This window comes from Aythya marila, assembly GCF_965140915.1.
Source record: "Aythya marila genome assembly, chromosome: 7".
In the NCBI taxonomy this organism is placed as follows: Eukaryota; Metazoa; Chordata; class Aves; order Anseriformes; family Anatidae; genus Aythya; species Aythya marila.
In genome coordinates this window covers 5605401-5625388 of record NC_139048.1, presented here as the reverse complement: position 1 = coordinate 5625388, position 19988 = coordinate 5605401, and the positions used below count along the sequence as shown (strand labels likewise).

Genomic DNA, 19988 nt, shown 5'->3' with positions numbered 1-19988 from the left:
TAAGGTGTCTCTGATAACTCAGTTTAGTTTGGTGCAAACAACAGAATTAATAATGTTTTAGATGGGTCTGGAAAATTACATTTGGTAACCCGTCTGACCCCATGAAGGAAAACGCATTATTGCCTTTACATTTTAAAAATGCATGGTCTGGAGCTGGTATGTTAAGAAATCAGAAATTATATAGCATATGTTAAAATGGAGTTTTAATGTTGTTAAACAATTAAATCTCAAATATTATATGGCTTTTAATGAATATCATAAATATTTTTAAGATAACATTAAAGCGTAGAGTCGCAAACGTGGAAAGAAAGCCTTTTGCTTTCTTTTGCCTTTTGCTTTGTTTGAAAGGATTGTGTTGTAATTTGGAGACTACCTCTCTATCTTTGGCAGGCAATTCTGTATCCTTTTTCCATAGTAAATCAGAGGTAATTACATTAATGTCAGTGAAATTATACCAATGTGAAAACAGCGAGTACAAAAATCTCTTATTGTTGTACCAGGTTTTTATTGGCTCTGCTTGGTCTGTGCTTTGGCACCAGAATGGCTGGTATAGATACAAGGACGCAATAGCAGCAGAGATATGGTTGTATGGGTGAGGTTAAATTGTCTCTTGCTCCTGGGCTGAAGGGTACTGGCATTTTCATATTTTTTAAGATGTGGTGCAATATTTAAGAGTTGCATACATATTTTCAGTGAGATCTACCTCATACCCAGAGATGTGCTATATTCTTAGAAGCCCTTGTTCTGATTAAAAAAGGCAGTAAAGTTAATGAAACTTTACTCATTGAAAACCGATACACCTCAGGCAAGGGATATGACACAAAGGTTTTAGCTCCAGTTATAGCTTTAAGCTGTGTTGAATGCTTCTTTTTGTGAAAAAGACTTACTGTAATAACCTCGCTGGCTGTGTTTGTGTAATAGACACATAGATTGGATAGCTGGGCTCTGTTTCCTCTCTCCTCTATGTCAAAACAATAAACCCAATTATATCAGACATTTACGAGTATTTATGAGTGCCCTGCTTTTAGAAAGCTGTAGAAGTTGCTGATTAAAGTGACTTATACTTGTAAACAACTTAATTTAGCCAAAGGCTCATTGCACACAAAGAAGTTTTGAAAAAGCCGTCCTTGTTCTGCTTGTATCCCTTTGCTGAAATCTTGGTCTTTCCATACAAGTTCTAATAAATTCCTTTTGAAGCTCATTCCAACTCTAGAACTGAGACTAGAAGATAGAAAACAATAGCAATTTATGTGCTTGTGTAAGAGACTTATCTCCAGCCATTGCTAACTTGATAGCCCATCTTTTTCCACTGCCTTAGAGCATTTGTTCTCCCTGAACAATTTCTTGGCATCACATAACAGCATTCCCATGTTAATGAGTTTTCATTGTATTTTGAAATATTATCAATAGTCACTCAAAACCTATCTTATTGTTTCTGTTTTTTATTTCCAATAGAAATAATAGATCTTTACTTTTTGTTGTATATCTGGGTTTCTTTGCTGTAACTGTTGGAGAACAAATGACATAAAAGGTAAGTCCTCCTTTCTCCCTGCCAGTCCATGACTTATTAGTAATTGCTTCCCAGATGAAAGTGAAATGCTTCTAGTAAGTGTTTGGAAACATGCAGCAGATGATCATAAGAAGCACACTTTCAGACAGCACTCCAGTGTTTTTCACAAATTACAAGTCCTTGTCTAGGCTTGTAACAAGTTGAAGATGGAGTTTTCTGAGAAATATATTTCCTTTTTGTTTCTTTAGACGTTGCTATAGCCTCCTGAGTTTCATCTTTGGAACTGATGAGATTGTAGAGATGCACAAAATATTCTTCTACTGGAAGAAGTAAACAGATTTTGCTAAAATATAAGAAAGGTTCCACTCTGTCTTACATGAGAGATCAATAACGGGACAATGATATTTGTTTAATCAAATATGTTTTAATTTCCTGCGGGGTTTATACAAGGAGAGAAGCACATCACAAAGTTTTAGACGCTTACAGCCAATGAAAACTGCAACTTTAACAAAATTTGTATGGGTTTCCCATGCTGTACTATAATTAAAACTCTACAAATGCTGAGGTTTAAATCAGAGTTGACTGATCATGTTTAATTTAAATGTCTTAATAGACATATATTTTGAAAGGAACATGGGTACATAAACTAATCCAGTTTTTCTTTATACAAAGAAGTCAAAATCTTTGAGACTTGCTCCAAAAAAAAACCAAACATATAAGCACACAGATTAATTCAGGCAACTAACAATTCCACTGAAGTCAGTGACATGAATTACTTATTTGTAGTTCTGTTTTTATTGAAAAGGTTGATGTATCAAGAGCTTAATCTTGCAGATTTTTTTTTTTTTTTTTTTATTTCACCAAAAGAAACACATTTTGATGGAAAATGAATATTTCCCTATCCTTTTATTCTTATGGGACACAACAACAATCATCCTTTTCCTTTTGCATCTGGCATAGTATATTCAAAGATCCCAGGCTGTGTGGGAATTAATTCCATCTAGAGTGAAGCATGATATTACTTACGCCACTGGGGATAATGAAATGGCTGGGTGTATTTAAATCATAGTAAATTAGGTCAATTTTTAACATTAATTTTTGATTTCATCTAATTTTGGATCCATCTAAGCAGATTTTGCTTATTTGTTTGCTCCCTAGAATAAAACAGTATGCAGGCTTTAACAAGTTTTTTTTTTTTTTTTTTTTTTTGAAGGCATACAATGAACATCAAGAAGTTCAAGAAGTTTTAGGGATAATTAGAAGACAGGAATAATCACAAAGTGTTTTGAATTGTGATTTTTTTTTTCCCATCTCCTCTCTTTTACCAAGTCAGCATTTTTGAGAAGGAAAAAAAAAAAAAAAGTGAAATTGCTTTAGTTTTATGGCTCTTGCCTAAGGTGGTTCATCTCCTAGGACGCAGTGAACGAAAAATGTGCTTTGTGAAGCTGTTGGTTTGTAAAGATTCTTTTAGTGCTTGATACTGAATCTAGTTTTCCATCACCCTTAGATTCAACCATTCCCCTTAAAAGATATCAGTTCACCAGATGGCCAGAACTGCTACTGAAAAAGGTAATCATTAGGCCTTTACATGGAACATACTTATTTATGAAACCTCATTAAGCTGAGCTGCGATACGCTGTTTCAATACCAACTTCATTCTATGGCTGATTTTCAAATTCCTGACCAAACAAGATTTTAAATGGACTTCTGGCATATTTTTTTGATAATCACTAACAAACAGCAACAGGAATGAGTCTCGTCTACATTGTGATTACGCTTATTAAATTTTGCCTCATGCCTCTTTTTGGATTGGACTCTGCTGAAAGGTCATGGGGCTTCAATCATGTGGAAATGTACCACAACTGAAGCACAGGCAGAAAAATAGGTAAAACATTATTATTAAATATATAGAAGTGGGAAAGTATGAAAACCAATTTACTTTTATAAGAGCTAAGCCATATCTTTGGCTCCAGGCCTCACAAATAACAAGGTAATAAATATTTATTAAAAGGGAACTTCCTACATCTGTGCTGCTCAGCTGGGCTCATTTCCTGTACTTCCAGGCAACTGCTGCTCTTAGCTTCTTCATGAAGACATCATAGAAATATCCATTTAAAAACACAGTGAAAAATCTACCTATTAAAATTTCTGTGTTTACAATGATTTCACAGCTGTTCCTAAACATGGAAGAGGAAATAACTGCAGTTAATTTCTGTTATTTATCAGCAAATGTTGACTATATTAATGAGATTAGTTAGTCATTTAAAGGTTAAACATTAATTGGATGCTATCTTACTTTAATGTATGTTAATGAATATTTTATATTATACATTAATATACATATAATTTTCTGCATGCTTTCTTGATGCTTCTGTTTAAAGTAATATTAACAGCGCAGTGGCACACATTTCAGGCAATAGTTCACAAATTAACTTCCATATAATCTACTATTAATGTCTTTTAATCAAGTGTTTTTGCATGGAGTCCATTTTGACACTGTCAGGGCACAAATCACAGAGTAGCAAGTGCTTTTACATTGAAAGAATTCCATAGCTTTAATCCACAATTTACTAAATCTTATCAACTCAATCTATTCCCAGCAACATATGGCACTCATTATTCGAGGTCTTCCATTGTATTTTTATTGTTATTATAATTTGAGAAATAGCTTAATTACTTTTTTGATGAACATATACAATATTATAGAGAATGTTAGCTGTTCTCAGAATATCAGCACATTCTTCCCTAGTGTACCCCAAAGCAAGGACAGCTGATTAATGTCTTTCACATTCAGTGTAGCAGTATGACAGAAGTGCCTCCAGTACTTGTCCTGGTAGTCACAACCTGATATTGTATGTCTTTGTTCCACACCTTGACCTTCCTAGTACCCAGTCAAACTTAGAGAGAAGCCCCCCATTTGTAGTGGTTATGAAGGAAGTGACAAATGTAATCTTTGGATAGTAAATTAAAACTATTTAAGGTAATTGGAAGACTGTTATTTCCTATTGGCCTTTCATATCCAGATGGAAGAGTTCTTAATTTTTCCAATTTCAAAATCTTTTAAACTCCAAACTGAGTGCAGTATTTGAAAAATTAGCATGCTGTTTCATCTTGAAGCTGTTCTGTCATACACATTTTTCATTGCTCTCTTTAACCAGCATATAAAACAATTGCAGCTACAGATGCTGGTAGACACAAGCCTATGCCTTTCCAAAATTACTTGAGTAATGTTGCCTATTTGATTTGGAATCTCTTTTCTATTTATTTTAATGGCAACTGAGCATCAACTAAAGGTATTTTGAAAACAATGCTTTAAAAAAATTTAACATCCATGTGCGTAACAAAAGCTACCAAAAATAAAATCCAGTGCATCTGGAGCCTTTGTTTGGATTTTTCGCATCACAGGTGATAACAATGAGGATATTCATGACGGTAATGGCTTTCCAAAGAGAGGAGTACCAAATGTGATGTGTGAAGTCAAGTGGAAGTCCTGATAAGGACCTCCAGCTGCCGGGTTCTCCCCTGCTCAGATATATAATGCTTGGGATTTATTTGTAGGCTTTACTGAGTCTTTTTGCAGATTCAAGAGAGTCTCGTGCTGAGACTTGTGATGAGCTGAGCATATGATTTATTGGCAAATATACCTGCACTGTGCCTTTGGCAGCTGGAAGATGACAGTCTTTCTCCTTCCATTGGTACTGGCTAGACAGCTGAAGATGTCAGCTGAAGACAATATTTTTGGAATTTGTCTTATTATTTGGTGTTTAATATGGTGCCTATCTGAACTAAAATAGTCCTCTTGGCTGAAATTACACTCCAGTGTTTGTTTTAAACTCTTCTGGAGGTGTTTGGAATAAAATGTTTTTTCTTCAGTGCTGATCCACATAAGTGTAATGTTTTATGGATGAGCTATCTGAGCAAGAACTACAGCAAGGCCTGATCCAGTTGCAAGGCAGAAATGTTACATATGCAGGCATGAATTTGGTATATAATGTGGTTCTGGCCAGCGAGTATGTTGCCCCAGGCACTGGTAGGAGGTAGTGGTCTTTAATCCTCTGATTTTAGGTAAACGCTTACCTGGACAAGGGTGTTTACGCTGCATTCACACTTGGATTTCACAGTCGCCTTTTTTTTTCGTACATTAAAAAAGTCATCAATACTAAATTCTGCTTTAATTAACATTTCAGTATTAAGCTAAATTTTATCTTTAACATAAATGTTTTTTTCTAGTAAGAAATTGCACATCTTTCTGCCTCATCTGAAAGTATATTTCAACTTTTTCAACTGCATGTTTTAATGATTATGATAAAATATTTCTGATTTATTAGAAAACTTGCGAAGCTGACAATATAATTCTATTTAAAGCAGCTTATATGTTAAATGGCATATATATGTAATTTATTTCCAGTAAAACCACTTCTCTTTTGAGCTGTAAATTAACTTTTCCACCTAAATAAAATCTTTTTGGAAATTTATTCAAAAGATTTGAGGTATAATGAACTCTTCCTGAATTCAAAACAAGATCCAAAAGATTAATCATAGGATGCCTCAGGGCACTGAGTTTTAAGTTTGCAGTGGGAGTGTTTTGTAGAAAAGCCAGGAAATCCACTGCATGTATTAATGTTCTCAAATGTCAGGTTCACTGAGAAGCTGTAGGTTTTTGGATGTTTCTAAATCAAACTGGTGGCTTGGGTTCTAAAAAAAAAAAAAAAATGTAAGTTTTATTCTGGTAACAGAATTTTCCCTCAAAATGAAAACCCATGCTTTTTGATCCATGTTGATCCTTATCTTAAACTAATGCTACAGTAGAATTCCTTTTGATTAGTTCAGACTGAATTAATAAGCAAGCAAAAAAACCCAGGGAGAGTAATGAGTCTTGTGATTTTCGTGGCTGTGAAAATAGCAAAACACTAAGACTAGAAACAGACACTTAGAAAAACTGTAATGCACAAAATGAAAAATGAAATCGGATGACTACATCATAGAAAAAAAAAAACAAAAACAACACAAAATGATGTTATTTTATGTTTTCTAGAATTTCTAATTGGTTTGCTGTTTTGCTTTATGTAATGTTTATTACAGCTATTTCATTTGGGATTAAAAGCAATATCACATCATGTTATCAAACTGTAAAGCTCTTGGCATTCAATTTTAATACAGTAACATCAGGATAAAATCATGAGTAGAGATTTTGCCAAGAAGAGAAGACTAAGCACGGTTCCCGGGAAAAAAAGAGATAAGGTATAGCTGTGGGCAAGAGGACTTGAGGGACTTAACAGGGCATTCACATTATTTCTATTTCTGCTGCTTCCCACCTGGTATTTTGCTCTTTGTTCTTAATAATGTATTCCTCTTAGTTAATTGCTTTCTGTGATGAATATAAATTCAATCACCTTTTAACAGAGCCTTGCTGATCCAAAGTGAGATATGTCTGTAAAAGAGCATAAAGAATGCACTGCTGAGTAAAAGCTGAATACATGTAGGCTAAGGTTACCTGAGAGAGAGACATATCATACCCTGATTAAACCATATAGTTTTCAGGCGTTCCTGCCCAGATGCTTCCTAAATTGGTTTTGCTCATGACCAGACCCCTTTTCAAAAGGTAGACACAGAGAAGAATGATAGAGAATGAACAGATATTTCCATAGATGGGAAATTTGTGCCAATTTAAAAAATAAAAATACTGTAGTTTCCTTCAGATTAGATCAAATACCAGAAAAATAGTTGATTTGTCAGCTAAAGGGGCACACTAGCTGTTCCAGTTACATTAGCAAATATACCTTGACTCTGCCTGTGTAATCAAGGCCATACAGTCCTTAAGATGGTTGCAATGGAGTTAAGCATTGTTATTAAGAATGGTTGAATCTGTATGGATTATACCCACTAGCAGGAATATCACAAAATTGAAAGAAACCAAATCCAGCCTGGGACCGATACACTATTGAATGCACTCCCTCACACCTCTTCCTAGCTGAAGTTACTGGACACACGCTGCTGTAGTCACCATGTTAAACTACTTTATCTGTTTTAGCAGTTTTCTAAAAATGTCAGGTAATGAGACAGTGACAAGATTCAAAACAGCCCCAGAGCTGAAGGCAACTGAGAGCTGTTTTAGACAGCAGAGTTAGAAACATAATTACAAGGGAGACTAATGAAGGGCACCTCCTCAATTTCCCTGTGGCCCTTGCTAAGAAATTAACTGAAGTTTGTAGCAAATAAGCATGACTGAACTGTTAGAAGTGTAGGGAACGGAAAGATTAAAATGTTATCCTCTAAACAATAAATATATAATTAACTGATTTTTTTCTTGCTATTACAGTGTCTTTTAAAAAGAGAAATTTAATGGATTGTGTAAGACCCAACAGTTAGAAATGGTACTGGAAAGAGTCAGTCAAGAATTTGTTTTGGAAGAGCAACTTCAAAATTGTGGAACATGTGGGGAAGTAGGTATCCTTGATATTTCAAGAGTAGTAATGCTGAAGTTGTTTCTAGAGCCACCATCTATCAGAAGAAAAAGGTGAGATGTCTTTATGGATAGGTAGGTGTTGCAATATAGCACCTCTCAAAAAACAAACAAACAAACAAAACAACAACAACAACAACAAAAAAAAAACAAACAAAAACACGTTGTCATTAGGCTTTGCATGAGATTTCAGCAGAACAGGTCCTCATAGATTTTGGGATGAATCTCATGTAAAAACTTGCCTCTGATTTCTGGGAGTCACAGGAAAAGAGAACTGTCAAGCCAAATGTAGCAGGTGGAATGGCAGTAATTTACTTTGCACAGCTGGGAGAACAACAGCAATACAAGACACAAAACACCACCAAAACTGGCCTGGTTGTATTGTGAAGAACAGGCTAAGAGCAAAGAAGATAATAGAAAAGCTCTGCCCATAAAGAATAAAAGAAGTATGTTTATTAAAGAAAATAATAGATTTTGATTTTTTGGAGAGTGAACAGATGACCCCAATTAATTATTTCAGCTTGCCACAGCTGTTTGGGATGATATCAAAGCACTTAACATCAGGGTGCAAACAGCTTCTGTCTTAATCAGGTTTTCTCTGCTATGCTGTTGACTAAAAAGAGCAGGACATGAACCAAAGTCAAGGAGTAGAGGTTTTACAGTTGTTAGCTAGCAAATCTTTCCTATATGTGTTTTGGTGGACTTAGCATTATTATCTGTAAGTTCTATGTTGGCTTGATGTTGCAAGATTCTCTTTGAGTTTAATCATTTTTTTTATATTTAATCACTGAAAAAAAAATCAGAAGTTTGAAATGCAGTCATTTTCCTACAGACAAAAGTTGAACAGCTGAGACAAACAGTTTACATCCTGAGTAATATTATTTTTTTTTTGTTCTTATAGGTAACTGATTGCCTATATCATGTTATTCTTTCTGATGTCTAACTAGATAACTGAAACCTTTTAAGTTATAAACAAGAAAATAGAAAGCAGTAAGTAGCTAATTTTTCTCTCTGCTTCTAAAACTTAAATTTGCAGAATACGTGTGTTTATAACAATGTTAATTCTCTATCCATCTTCTGTTAAAAATTGCAAAGAAGCATACAGATTTTTGAGCTGAAGAATAAATGTAAGTCTTGTGGACAGTTTTTAGTTCCTACAGCCTTGTTTGCCCTCAATCTCTTTCACTGTATTTGGAAAATAAGTTGATTTAGCAAAACAATGATTGTCAGCACTCAGGTTACCTTTATTTCAGTAAGAAAAAATAAATAAATCAGTGATTTGTGGAACCTTTCCAAATATATTTCCTATAGGGCCCTCTTTAAAAGAGCATGAATCTTTGGCAAACAACGTGTTGTTGCATTAATTAATGCTACAGACACTTATTCCACAAGATCACAGAGAATAAATATCCTAGTAGTAGCAGTTATATTTTTAACAAATTGTGTCCCTATTTATTTTATGGGAAGTCCCCAGACTTCAACTATTAAAGCCATTTTCCTCTTACATGCTTTACTTATTTTAATAGTCTTAGAATAAACGTAAAAGCTGTGCAGGAAACAGGTACAATGCACTTACAATGACATTGCTACAACTAAGTCTCTTTTCTTTTTCCTCATGGAAAAATATTTCTTTTTCTGAAACCCTACAGGTTTCTCTATCTACTGTCCTGTTCCTGTTTTGTAATATTTTTTCTGTCCTCAGTAACGAGTTTATGGATATTAACTCTCCCACATTTATCACAAGTTGCAGATGAAAAGCCCTTAAAGAAACTTGGGAATGTACATGAAGGTTACTTAGTACACAGTGATAGATGATTCTCCATAGATTCCATAGCTCACCTATTTTACCAATTTTACATTGTGATAAGCCTGCCCATTTTAAAAAGCTATTAATAATTTAACTTGCTCCATTACAGACAATATCTCTCTGAGGGATATGTCAGCTAGGAAAAATGATACACTTACGAACTTTCTGAAACAATCAAATTGATCAATTCTTGAGCTAGCTTTTCCTGTGAAGCTAATTCTGAGGTAATTTCTTTTCCTTCATTAAGTCTGCTGTCTGAAAGTAAGAGTAAGCAGAACTACATGAGGAAAGCAGAGTCAGCTGCATTTTTCAAATGGAGCCCAGACTCTCCATAGAATCCAATGGAATCCACATTGAGTGAGATGAATACGTGTTTGTGTTTACTTACTGAAAAACATGAAATTGGTTTAATACTTATGGAGTTCTTAGCATTGATTATCACGTTCTTCCAATGCTCCACAGAATGAAGTCTTTCATAATCAGAAGATCATGATAACCAGTGAAATTACCATTGTATTGATTTTACTTGTTCAGCTACAGAAGGATGTTAGTCTGTGATAAGAAAAGAGAAATTATAGTATTTCTATTGTGAAAAGGTCATTACACTAGGCATCAGCTTACAGCCTGTAGCTAAAGTTTAGCCAATGCTCCTTAACTATGTCATTAAGAATTTGTAAGTTAAAACTAAACATCTTATTGTCTACTAAGGAGCAAAGGCAGATGAAAGAAATTGCAGCAATATACACATATGAAAATAGTGAGTCTGCAATTAGAAACATCACCTCTGGAATGATTTCCAAATCTCATCACAAAGGATGTTCTTTTGGACAAGAAGGAAGGGTATGGACACAGAAATGGAAATCACTGAACAAGTCTGGGCACTAGAGAAAGATTATCTAGGCATAGTTTGAAAGGAACTAATTCTTCTCAAGGCAGCAGCTGCTATGATGTTCTGCATGGATATATCCAAATCACATTCTGCCAGTCCCTGGCAGTCAATACAACCTTTCAGGAAGGACTATTGTCTGCCAGTGTTAGGGAACATGTTTAAACTTACTTTAATGCATTTATTTGTAATTCCAAAACAAAACCAACCAACCAACCAAAAAAAACCAAACCAACCAACAACCAAATAAATAAAAATCCACATTCATTCCTGACCAGGTCTAAGGATGGAAAATAGGTATGATTTAAAGCTATTTTTGCAACTTGCTAGCTTGTCTGAATACATCATAAATCATGACAGCACCTTGATTTCTACTGAAGAACTTCTGTTCTACTGACATAACCCTGAATAAGCCATTGGGGAAGTAATAGTCCTTAAACTGACAGCAATCCGTGTACTGATTGCTTGAGTGCACAGCCTCTGCTGCAGCTCATTCACAATGCCCTTGGTGGTCTGCATGTGGAAAAGCAGTAATGTGCTTCAGGAGGTACTCTATAAGCAACAAACTCCTTATTGCAGGACAGAAACTTCAAATATTACGACATTTATGCACTCTTTTAAGGAAGTGTGCTTCTAGATCACTTTTCTCGGGTAAGTGCGTTTCTGTAGGGAAGCATAATCATCCTTTTTTCATCAAAGATGAATCCTCGGACTCAGTACACATTCAGTACTGGGAGATGGGAGATGAGATTGCTCACCCACTGCCATGACACTTCAATCTCAAGCTCTCTGCAGCACAAGAACAAACAGCACTTATGAGCCCTCTAAAGTATGATATTCAGATTTTTGCAAAATGAAGCAAGTAACATGAGGTATTTCTGTCACAGATCTTTTAGACTTGATTTGAATTCAAGCAAGGACTCGGGATAATGTCCTTGAATTTACAAGCTATTTCTTTGGTTCTTCTTGTTAGCCTAAATAAATGCTGTAGAATGGAAGCTGAAAGTTGAAATATCATTCAGTCCATATGCCTAATTTTTATACTGAAGATTTACGTGTGAGGTTAACTATATAATTATCCTTCTAAAGGATATTGCTGGGTTTCTGAATTAAGGCTGATGGCATAAATGAATAAGTAAAGGTCATCCTTCAATGCATTATTTCTTTTGATGATGGTCAATTTAATACACAAATACTTTGTATTTGGCATGAAATCTCTTTCATGAAAATCACATCCTACTGCCCATCTTTATAAATATTAATTCACAGAATGCATTTACTTCATGTAGCACCTGACAGCCTCTGTGGCAGAACTGACAAGTTAGTCAGTAAGAGAAAAAAAATTAAAGGCTGAAAAGTTTATTCCAAGGTATCAAATTGCGTCAAAATACATATTTATATATAGATTCCTACTGAGTTGCAGAGGATAAGGATCAAGTTGAAGATGCTAGAAGAGATGAGGGTGGAATGGTCAGCAGTATATTCAGATCTTTAAAATCACATTATAGGTGGGAATTCTTCAGAAAAGACTGAAAATAAAACTGTGTACAAACCAAATGAAACTAAAATCAAAACCAGACCACACAGACGCAGGCTATATACATTACCCTTTGCATATGTAGACCTGAAAATGCCTATGTTGGGAAGGGGCAGAGGTTTGTTTTCCTCTACGCACAAATATGATATACATGTATCACTGTCTGTCCGTTGGAGTCCAACATAAACTCGAGTTCCAGCCATTCAGTTAGTCCAAGTTGCAAACTAACCGGAGTAATTCAAATTAGCAATTTGTATTGAGAAACTCCTGGTATAGCTCTAAAGAAGGTAATGTACTCTATATCATAGAGACAGCAGAATCTCTGAATTGTCTGTCAGTTCTTGGATGCTTTGCCTTTATATACTATGAACATCAAACATGCAGATTTGATTTCAGTAATTGGGGAGCTGCCCATTCTGCTTAGTCACTAAAAAGTCCCAGATTCGTGCAACTTCTCAGAAGAATCTGTGACTTAGAAGAAAAAGGCTATAAAACATTCATCTTAATTTAGGGAGATCTATATCACTGTACTAGTCTGTGCTACAAGAAAATCTTTAGAGAGCTAGATCATTAATTTTAACAGAAGAGAAAACATATCAGAAAGTGCAGAGGTATTTCAAAATGGGAACAGGCAAATGTCAGGACAATTTTCAGAGGTCACATATTTCAAAGACCTGGCTAAACTTTAAACAATGCTGGGATATGTTGTTGCCTTTGTTAAAACATAATAACAAGTTTCCGTATGAAGACATCAAAAGGGTTTTAATTTACCTTTTGAAATATATATATATATATATATATTTTTTTTTTGGTGCTATATGTTTTATTATGTGGCAATACAGAAAGCAATGGCCAAATTTCTTGCAGGCTGTTTTTCATTTGGTTTCAATAAGAAAATACTTGTCCTGGTTTGGATGTTTAATGTATATATGTATATATATATATATATATATATTTACAGTCTGATAAATTGGCAAGGATTACAACAGAATAAATCTACATTCCAAACATGTATTAATTTACTTACATAATAACATTGGCTTTGAAATTATATTAATCTGAATAAAATTCTAGTTACTTTAATTGGATTAAGTTATATGGGGTTCTATTCTTATGTGCTATGGCAGCTCTGCATACAGAATACCGAATATTCTTCTGCAATTTAGCCAATCAGCTTTGGCTGTTGCATTCATTTTTCATTTGAATATTACTGTAAGGCAGCTTTTATTTTTCAGCATCAAAGTGAGGTGTGCATATTTAAGCTTTTATTCATAATGCTTAGTCTACATTAGCTGTTATTATAGAGAAAACTGCCTAGATTTGAAGAGCACTGAATTCTAGTAACTTAAAATAATTTCACGTTTATGGGGCCAAAACAGTGTAGTGACATTACTGAGGACTAAGTTTGGTAAATGAATTTGTATAATTTCATTCAAGCAACAGAACAGTGGACCAGCCTAGAACACCATGGAGTTGAATACTTTTTTTCTTTTCCTTTTTTTTTTTTTTTTAATTCACCATTACACCACAGAATATAAGTTAAAAATTCATCATTTTATAATATAGATATACTTAAGAGAAGACAAAACAGAAACAAGGTTAGTTGTCACTAAAAGTGGGGAGGAAGGGAATCATTTTGTGTTTACATTAACTAGACTACAAAGAAAAGTTCATTTTAATATTTTCTTTGCTATTAGAAAATTGATATTTCAAAGCTGCTTTCATAGTACAGAAATCTTAAGCATTCTGGAGCAACTAACATATTTTACTTTGTCTATACCAAAGTTAAAGCTGGAAGGTAAATATATTACTTTAAACATTATTTTTACTTTTTTTTCACTATATTTCAGGAAATTATTTTGGTCCTTACTTCTGTTTTGATCACTGAAAAGGGAATCTACACAATCATTATGCAAACAAAATCACCAAAATCAATCAAACGCTACTCATTTTCATAATATTTCTTAACTGTAATATAGATAAATAAAAATTGAAATGCTTTCTGAATTGGAATATACAGCTGTATGATCTATGGCTTGCTCAAATGTGAGGTGATTATAGGGCAGACTATTTTACCACTTTTTAAATGAAAGACGTAATAATTGTGTTAAAATCTTTCATTCTTTAGAAATTATTTAATTGAAATCTCCTGTGGATATGAAATTGTTTTTTATTATGCACGATACTTCAAAGCTTTACTATTAGGAATAAAGGACTCTTTGAGAATATTAGGATGCGTTTTCACAACTGGCCTCACCACCTCAAGGGGTTAACTTCACCTCCTCCAGCTGCAAGTTCCCTCCTCCTTCTTTAAGCAAGCATTAGTATTCAAGCAGTTTTGCAGTGAATCATTGGACTGAAAATGTAACCTCCAAAAACTAAATGGTTTTGTTTGAGTAGTGAATTTACCCAGTGACTGAATTTACCCTGTAGGCCACTTAATATTAGCAATAAATTAAGGCCAATTACGTGGAACCAGGATCAAGAGGAAGGATGGGGCGGTGCCTTTTGATAACAGAGCAGCCTTAGATTGGCTTTTCATTCCCTTCTGAGACAATTTTGGCACAGTCTTTGCATGCTGATTGCTTTAGAAATGTTGACTTGTGGTTCACATATATATGGTGGACACATTATCTGGTCTTCTTTGGACCATGTATGTGAAAGGAATTTAGAATTTCTAGACTTTTCAAAAGGTATGAATCCGTAAAGCCTGTATCTTCAGGCATCTAGTCTAATCCAAGTACCACTGAAATCTCATTTTTTCAGAAGTCTCATCTACCAGACATGGAGCAGGAAAATCTCTGCTGGAGCTCTCATAAGATTCTTCACTTTAAAACAGACAATATGAAAAGCCTCTGTTAACTCTGATTTTTTAATAAGTCCTTAAAAAAAAAAAATGTTTATATTTCTATTTCTGATGGAAACATAACTATTCTTTTCCTGTTTTTAGATTACCGCACTCCAGAAACACCTGTTGTATCTGGAAACAGCCTCTGTTAAGTGCTAACCTGAAGTATCTGAGGAGTTTCACACCCAAAAGGAAAAACACCCTCTGCCATCACAGTCCTCAACCAGGCTGCTGCTCTAAGGTCAGTCATATGTACTAGGATATTTGTGTATGGAATAATTTGCTTGTGGTCTGTTTTCCACCTTTTAGGCAAGTGCAGTTACATGACAAAATGTAGGACACATTTTTGAAAAGAGAGGTTATAATGTCATTTGAAGATGAGTCTGATAAAAATATGTATATATAGTATATATGGAACTTCTTCCTTTTTCTGCTGCTCAGGCACACTTTCTAAATTGATATTTTTTATCTGCTGGTAAAATATATAAAAAAATAAAAAATAAACAAACAAAAAACCAATAATTTAGTCTCTTACCAAAATTTCTTTTCTGGGATCTTTGCCAAAAGTTTAAGTCCAGAGCCATGGTAGTTTCTGAGAGGATTATTTCTCCATGAAGAGCCACAAAGACTGCATTGAGAAGCTGTCACATAGTCATGCTTCTAGTTCTGTATATGACAAATCCAAAAGCTGTTACTGTCAGCAAACGTACTATCGCTCAACCTTATCACTTCCTGACATCCTATGGATCCATCTTTCTAACTTCCTTTTATCTTCTTACTGTCCCCTGGTACCCATCACTACAATAGTATTTATTGCACACCACAAAATAATTCAGTCAGACTGTCATGGTTCTGTGGCTAATCTTCAATTTCTTTTTTTTTTTTTTTCAAATTTAAATGATACAATTGTAATGTTTTTCAAATCTTCTCTGTCTAAAACTTTAGGGATGTTGAAAACCCATCTCTGGTCCACCAGTAAAAATAATGCCTCCTCCTGTATTGCATTCTGTGGAGCTAAGAAGTATATATATAAAAAAAAAAAAAAGGATTTGGATTTGGATCCGAACGCATTTGGATTTTCAAAAATCCAAATTTAGTTGATTGTAATGTAGATTATATGAGTATAATTTTGCATGCAAAGAACAATGAGTCAAATTACAAAAGAAGTTTGAAAATGTTGAGACTTGCCTCAACATATATTATTTATTCTGTAGATATTAATACTTGTCTTCAATAATTCATGGCCTGTGTTCATTTTTGTAGGATTCCAATGTTTTCTGAAACCATCTCACTCCCTGGCATGGGAAGGATGATTGGAACAGCAGCTCACATTACAGATTTTCACAGCATTGCAGACCTGAGCTGCTAGCAGGGAAGCCAATGTATGAGAAACTGAGGAGTGTGTGTGTTAGGAAGAAACCATCTGGATCTCTTAGACAGCTCAGTATGTAATTCTGTTAATACTATAGAGTCTTTTAATGCCACTTTCTGTAATAATGTATCAGAGCTAAGAGATTGTGGTTAGTTATGGGTGTGCTATAGCTATTTTTCTTCAGAGCTCTATCCTTAATGGCATTTTTACACAACATTTTCTTGTCTTTTGCAAGCTAAACCGTTTTTGTTCTGTGCACACAGCCTATCAGGGCATGGTGCGGGTGGCTGTAGTGCAGTGGGTGCTGAAACTGGGTGAGGGGGCTGTAGCACAGCCTCAGCATCCAGCAGCTCCCATGGGCAGGGCTGGCTGTACTGCTGTGGGTGCTCATCCAGAGAGAAGGGGCAGCTCTGCCATGTGCCCCAAAACACTGGGAAAAGGGACGATGTGTTCAGGGCCCTCTCACACTTCACCAGAAAATTTTCTCCTTTATTGAAAGCTAAATGTTGAGCAGTGGGATTCAGGAATTAATATTTCAGTATCAAGATTTTTTTTTCTCTTGCTCTCATATAATATTTCTGTCCCTATGCACCCACTGCACCATACTGGACACAAAACACTCTAGGAGAGAGTCTAAATCTCCTGTTTGTAACCATGAATGCCTGCCATGTGAATATTAAAAAAAAAAAAAAAAAAAAAAAAAAAAGTAATTAAAAAAAAAAGAAATAAATCCAAGCTGCTACATTTAAAAATTCATTATTTTTAAACCAACGGCATCTTTTTTGAGTAGCTGTGAGAGAGGTGCTAAATTTTAATGTTATTCTTATGAAAGATGGATATGGTTAATTTTACCCATTCATCTTTTGTATTGTCAATTGCTGTGTTGGCTCATTTTACCCATTTACTTTGGTTCTGTCAGGACTAAGGGAAAACTTCTATTCCAGAAAAGCAGAATTGAAGGGAATTAGGTAACTTTTGTAGGCTTTGCCAGGTTGGAATGAAGAGCTTTTCAAGGACCATCAGCATATGAATAGGATTATCTTGGATGCACTGGTAGAAGATGAGTGACCAGACATATTTTTAGCCTTTGGCAGCCAAGGAGGATGGAACCTCTGAAAACAGAATGAGTGCAACCCAGAATGAAAGAAATAACATGTCAGGAAACTGGGCAAACATTGTGAACATTAGAGAGGGGAAGCTGAAACTTTTAGAGAAGGGGACAAGGAGATAGGCAGCGTCAAAAATGTTTTTACCTCTTATTTTTCTTCTGATTTAAGAATCCTAAGATAATGTTTTCCAAATGAGTAATAAATGCCAGGTTGTTTGCAAAAGTCCGTCTGGTGCCACAGCAAATCTGTGTTGTATTGATTTTGAAAGGAGTTACTAAATAGAAGCCTATGTTCGTTTGAAGCAAGCTGCAGGTCCTGGTGAGAAACGCATGCTGTGAACTTGGCAACCAGTTCTGAGAAACAGTGGTTGCCCAAGATCTAAAACTCCAATGGTGCCCCTGCCAGAGGAGAGATTGGCTGACGTCAAAAAGTGCAATCTTCAAAAAGATTTAGCCATCATTTAAAATCCTATTTCCTTTTACAGTGACTTTAAACACTACATTGACCTATAACTTGGGACCTAACCTTTGTACACTGGCTGGCATCTGCTGAAATCTGTGCTACAGCCAAAGTCTTTAGGCTTGACTGAGTTCTTTCTCAAGAGGTTGGAAATCAGCTTGAAATACCTCTTTGAAATGCAAGGTCACTCCTAGAGTCAAGTTCATGAGACTAGGTAGTTTATAATATCTTGTACATGTAAATAGATGATTGGAGTTTAAAGATCTTATGGCTTAGATGACTTCATTGAATAAATCCCATGAATATTTTAAAATATATTTCACGGTGGATGCATTTTTAAACATTACTAACAAATATTGTCAAACTAGCTTTAACGAAAACAAAGGTAAAACCACAGAAAATGAAAAAAATTATAAAGCCTTTTAGCCCTCATGAGAAATATTTTAATTAGCTTATTTTAACCTGCGTATATTTTTACATTCATAAGTAGCATCATACTCAGGCATATCATCCATAAAGCAATTTATCCCATCACAAATCTGTACCAAAAATGAACAGTATGACTTCCTCTCTTAAGATGCTGCTCTGTCTGCATTGACTATAAAGGAAGTTTAAATGTCTGTCTTAAATTACACAACATATGAGATGACAAATTGAGGTGATATGAATACCATGATGAATTCAGATTCTTTGATAAACATTCTGAGGCAGGTTTTTTTATGATCCCAATTTCTATGAAAGTCAACAGGATTTAAATGAAAAATGGTTTTTGGATCTGCCCTTTTTATACCTGAAATCAATATAATCAACCCTTCCCCATTTCTTCTCTGACTTACCAATAAAGATGTGAACTTCCTGGACCAAGACTGTTCCTTGTTATCCCTATGAATAACACATAAGACAACAACACTGATTTAATTTTATTCTCTAGGAGCTGTTTGTAATAGTATTGATGAATAGTACTAATAATAGAACATATTATGTATTTTTGTGTTGTTTTTAATGGCTTATTTCCTGCAGCCACAGTACAGAAGTGCAAAAGCATGAATAAAGACTTAACACTGATTTTACTGTGGGCTTGTGTAGCATTGAAATGAACAGGTATGTACAAATCTTGTTCTATAAAGTTTCAAAATATGCTAGGGTAAGAGTTCTTCTCCACAGAATTTCCTGGGTAATTCATCTAGTAAAATAGCATAAAAAGAACTAATTTTCTGTTATATTTTAGCTGACTTTTCCAAGAATATCACTAAAATGAGTGTTGGCTAGTGCAGAGGGGACAAAAAAATATTTTAGCAATAGCTAAAACATTTTAGGTGGGTCACTTTATTTACTGGTGCATTTTCGGGCATGTTAAAGGCTAGAAACAGGAGGGAGAAAATGCCTAACATAGCTTTTACTCTTTCTTCTCCCTGAGTCCCAGGAGCATGAAATGAAAGCATTTTTAATGTATTTTATTAAAAAATATATTCTTATTATTTGAAAAATTAAAGGTATTTTTAATAGTAAAAACATCTTAAGAACTGAACACTCATGGCCAAGATCTGAAGGGTCTTGGCAAGGAATTAAGTTATAAATATATGCAAGAAGCTTTATTCTAAAAACACTAACAGCCCTGAGCCAAAACGCACACGATAAATATTGAAACTGTGCTTACTAAAATGTAGCTTCTAAAATGGCAAGAAAAATGTATAGACTTGCAGCCAGACTAGGTATAAGGCAGCAGAGTAATATGGCTTTTTTGTCCTACTTTTTGTAGTAGTGACTTAGATTTTATATTTCATTGTCCATTAAGCATAAAGTACCAGAGGTAGATTTCATAAAAAGAAGTAATAATGATGTATTTGTCATCTGTAGATCTGTAATTGAAAAGTCCTGGGTGTTGCCTGCATCTTCCATGTGTACTTTCATTACAGAGTAAGTAAAAGATGCTATTTCCAATTTCTAAATTCTATACAGCCTGGTTTCAAACGTTGTGTTGGACTGCTGAGGGAAGT

General features: G+C 34.7%; 1 protein-coding gene across 13 annotated transcripts in view; it reads left to right on the top strand.

Moving 5' to 3' along the window:
* Positions 1-19988, top strand: part of PLPP4 (phospholipid phosphatase 4) — a 186430-nt gene that overhangs the window by 80398 nt on the left and 86044 nt on the right. For 4 of the 13 annotated variants that reach the window (XM_082764698.1, XM_082764697.1, XM_082764704.1 and 1 more), the window contains 5 exons: positions 1456-1531; positions 15154-15292; positions 16315-16495; positions 19012-19092; positions 19849-19908. The exons of 1 other annotated variant lie outside the window; for it this stretch is intronic. In XM_082764698.1, coding sequence (XP_082620824.1) covers positions 19085-19092; positions 19849-19908 — 68 coding nt within the window. In that variant the 5' untranslated portion in view covers positions 1456-1531; positions 15154-15292; positions 16315-16495; positions 19012-19084. Of the gene's footprint in view, positions 1-1455; positions 1532-8823; positions 8964-15153; positions 15293-16314; positions 16496-19011; positions 19093-19848; positions 19909-19988 lie in introns of those variants that run through there. 8 more of the 13 variants (XM_082764709.1, XM_082764710.1, XM_082764705.1 and 5 more) reach the window with 5 other exon arrangements.